Source organism: Triticum aestivum, unplaced genomic scaffold (genome assembly GCF_018294505.1).
Source record: "Triticum aestivum cultivar Chinese Spring unplaced genomic scaffold, IWGSC CS RefSeq v2.1 scaffold86462, whole genome shotgun sequence".
NCBI lineage: Eukaryota > Viridiplantae > Streptophyta > Magnoliopsida > Poales > Poaceae > Triticum > Triticum aestivum.
This window is the reverse complement of record NW_025228512.1, coordinates 1-3976: the sequence shown is the minus strand read 5'-3', so window position 1 is coordinate 3976 and position 3976 is coordinate 1. Positions and strand designations below refer to the sequence as shown.

General features: G+C 49.0%; 1 protein-coding gene across 1 annotated transcript; it reads left to right on the top strand.

The window, feature by feature from the left end:
* Window positions 1–2771: 2771 nt before the first annotated feature.
* On the top strand, window positions 2772–3969 carry LOC123174230 (probable flavin-containing monooxygenase 1; the record flags this gene model as incomplete). The annotated part of the gene is made up of 3 exons (XM_044590015.1): window positions 2772–3224; window positions 3321–3558; window positions 3794–3969. Coding segments are annotated over exons 1-3 (867 nt in total), but the record flags the coding sequence as incomplete, so codon positions are not given.
* Between the last annotated feature and the right edge of the window lie 7 nt (window positions 3970–3976).

Sequence of the window (3976 nt, the reverse complement as noted above, 5' to 3'; positions counted from 1 at the left end):
AACCAGCGATCGCCCATTCCCACCACCACCTCCCATTGTACCAGGCTTCCACCAACCGCCGCTCATACTCCCTTGATGCCTCCAAGAGGCCACCCACCGTGGCAACCGATGTCAGTGCTATATTACTCGCCCATGATCACTTGAATTTTAAACTCATTTCTCTACTTTTTAAAAATTTAAATGCTATATATTATACCCACTAGATACCCATTTGGTATAGGATACCGGATGGGCATGGGCATGGGTATTGAAATGGGTGGGCATAGAAAGCTTCTATGGGTATGGGTTTCGGCAGAAGGATGTTGTACCCGCCCATACCCTACCCATTGCCATCCCTCGGTCCCACTCTTCTCTCGCTTCCCCCCAATGCCAGATAAGGCTGCAGATTGCCAGACGGGAGCTTGGGTGGGCGGAGGGGAGTGGAGTGGAGTGAAGTGGCTAGGGTTTGGTCCGATGCAGAAGGGGGAAAATATCTGTGGGGTCGGGTGGGCCAGCGAAGGCTGGGGTCGACGTGGTGGACGAGTCCGGGCACACCCGTATCCGCCCCATATTTGGGATGGATATGAGGGACCCCGGTCAGCCCAAGTGTTTGAGGCCCGATTCAGGCGCTCGTCTGGGTTGCATTTTCGTGAGCGATCAGTGACTGGGACGTCCGCCCAGGTGTTTGAGACGGTTTTCGGCACCAGGTTGTAGATGCTCTAAAGGGCATGGAAAATACTACATGCTTGTTGGGGATACACATAACAGGTAGGCCCACGAAGGGTCGAAATATCATGAAGCATGGGGTCCACACATCATATGGGTTCAGATAAATCTCATACAGTGTACTATTCACTCGGACATATCAACGTATCGTCCACTCTGAAGAAGGTTAACCACTCTGACGTATGGCTCACTCGGAAGACAGTCAACCACTCAGTCGTATGGCTCACTCGAATATGCGAAGACCAAACAATCGACAAGGCAGTCGAAGCATCATTCTCATAGTGGAGGTTTCGTAGTGGGCTGACATTATGACATTCATGCCCCTCTTTGTAACATAGGAGGTGAGGGGGTGGCGCACTCTATATAAGCCACCCCCACCACTAGACTAAGGGGCTCTTCTCTGATTCCTCCCCCTGGCTCTCTCCCTCGCCATTAGTCTCAGGACTAAGCTCAGTCATGGGATTTGTTCCTCTCTCTCACACACACATTGTAATCTCTGGATACATACTCAGATAAAACAAAACCTCTCCGGAGCACGAGACGTAGGGTTGTTATCTCCACCGCGAGAGGCCCGGACTCGCTAAAATCACCGCGTCACCCATATGCATCTCGATATATCATGTTCCTTTACCCTATCCCTTATAATTGTCGAAATCGTTCCCACGACAGAAGAAGGATCTATGGACGGTGTCTAGTTTTTTGTTAATCTTCTGATGGATTCTAAAGACGGACATGAAGTGGGTAACAAGGGCGTCGAGAGTAGAGGAAATGAGAGTGAGACGAGCGCCGCAGGAAAGATGCTTCACGGCCCATCCAGAGAGGTACTTTAGAAAGCGTTGGATGATAGGTTCAAAAGCGGAGGACGAGAGGCGCTGCAGGTAATGGATGTAGCAGTAGCGTGTGTCTTTGGCAGGCGTTGCAACTACCGCTCCACCCGGCCTGTACCATAGGGCCCACTTATCAGCAACGCGTGGTATGCACACCGGCGCTACTACTAATATGTATATGTAGTGTGGGGCTGTGTGCCGCGCTTCTACTACTTAACAATAGTGTGGGGCTCTTACCCCATGCTATTGCTTAGCATGTACCTGTAAGGTATTTCCTAGTAGTGTCTCCTTCTAACATAGGTGTTACAGTGCCGGGTCGTCTGAACCTTGGCCAACTCTTCTTCCTGGCATGCACAAAAGGTATAGAAAGAGTGATCTCTCTAAGCCTTTGCCTTCGCGCAAATGAGAATATGTGTTTGCTTTCCACACAACGCAATTTCTCGACTGTTTGCTGCATTGTCCCTGTCTGCTACATTGCCGTGCCCATCACTACATCAACAACACGTGTCGAGTATGAGTCGAGCCTACGCCGGTCCGCATTTTGTAACGTTGTTCCACTACAACCAAAAAATACACGGATGTTGGAAATTATACTAAGTATTTAGAATGCAACCTCCTGCTAAATTTTGGAATCAAAACACTACAATGTAAATGCTCCAATAATATGAAGATATCTTTACTGTATAAGTTTGGTGGTCTACATTGTTGTCCGGTTTCATGGCTGTGTGGCGTGATTTGTCTAGTGGGGGCACCAAGCTAAGCGTGCAAGGAGAAGTTACATAGAAATAGTGCCCGTGGGACACACGAGTAGGATTACTGTACCAGAAGACTGGCCGGTGACTTCCTTTGCAAATACACGAGTTTAATTGACCAGCCACCCAGTCTTCTCAGCCGACGACCAAAGATATTATTTTTTGTGGTTAAGTAACCACTTGTGCTGGTATCCATGAAGCTGGTCCAGATTTCATCCGGAACAATACTCCAGCCAAACATCCGTCAATGTCATGTGAGTGTCGTGGCATTCCTTAAACGTGGAGAAAATTTTGGCTCCATGTCGCCACATGAATGCGCCGAGCACAACGACGGCGACGGATACAGTAGCAGCAGTTGAATAATCTTTAATTCATATTTTTCTTGTTTAGATTTGGAACGGACAATTCTACCTTGCTCTCTCTCTCTCTCTCATCGCCCAGCAGCTATATATACACACAAATCGGCGGATCGATGGATAACACAAGCATGGGCATGGGCATGGAGAACAAGAGCGTGGCCATCATCGGCGCTGGCGTGAGTGGGCTGGCGGCGTGCAAGCACCTGCTGGAGCGCGGGTGCCGGCCGGTGGTATTCGAGGCGGACACCGTCGTTGGCGGCGTGTGGGCGCACACCCCGGACTGCACCAGGCTCCAGACCGAGCGGACCATGTACCAGTACACGGACTTCCCGTGGCCGGATTCCGTCACGGAGGAGTTCCCGAACAACCGCCAGGTCGCCGCCTACCTCAATGCCTACGCGCGCCGCTTCGGGGTGCTCGAATGCATCCGATTCGAGCACCGCGTTGCCGGGATGGAGTACGTCGGTGTCGCCGAGGAGGAGGTGGCGGCGTGGGACGAGTGGGCTGGCTGCGCTGACGCATTTGGCTCTGGCAACGGCAAGTGGCGCCTCACGGTGGCCGACGCCCAGGGTCAGGTGCAGGTAAAGACTAAAGAACTAGCACTGCTAGAAATTTCGCTCCTAGTTAAAAAATTTCACATACGGGATTGTTCGTAAACTATCATTTCCTTTCTCCAGGTACACAAGGCAGACTTTGTGATTCTTTGTATTGGAAGGTTCAGCAATGTTCCCAACATACCTAAATTGCCTCCTGGAAAAGGCCCGGAATCATTTGATGGAAAAGTGATCCACTCCATGGACTATTCCAAAATGGGTAGTCAGAAAGCTAAGGAGATGGTCAAGGGCAAGCATGTGACTGTTATTGGCTATGGACATTCGGCCCTTGACATCGCTAATGAATGTGCAAGCTTGAACGGTACAAATGTGCAATGCTTCATTTTGAACAAAACTTCATTTTGCTCACACAAAGGACAATATATCATATTTAGAGTGTGTTCACCGAAGCATTAGTATATCCATTTTTGTTCATCATTCCAATTAAGAAATTTATGTGCCTTGTCTATAATGCTTATATGGTATTCATTTTATAGTTTGCGGCATAAAAAATGAAACCTCACTAATATAATATGTGCATGACTTATTTTTTTTAGGTACTGAGAAACCATGCACAATGGTTGTCCGAACCAAGCAATGGGTCTTACCGGACTTCTATGCTTGGGGTATCGACATATCAAAATTATATCTAACTCGGTTCGGTGAACTCCTTATTCATAAGCCTGGCGAAGGCCTCTTCCTTAGCTTGTTAGCTACCATCTTGACTCCATTGGTACGGC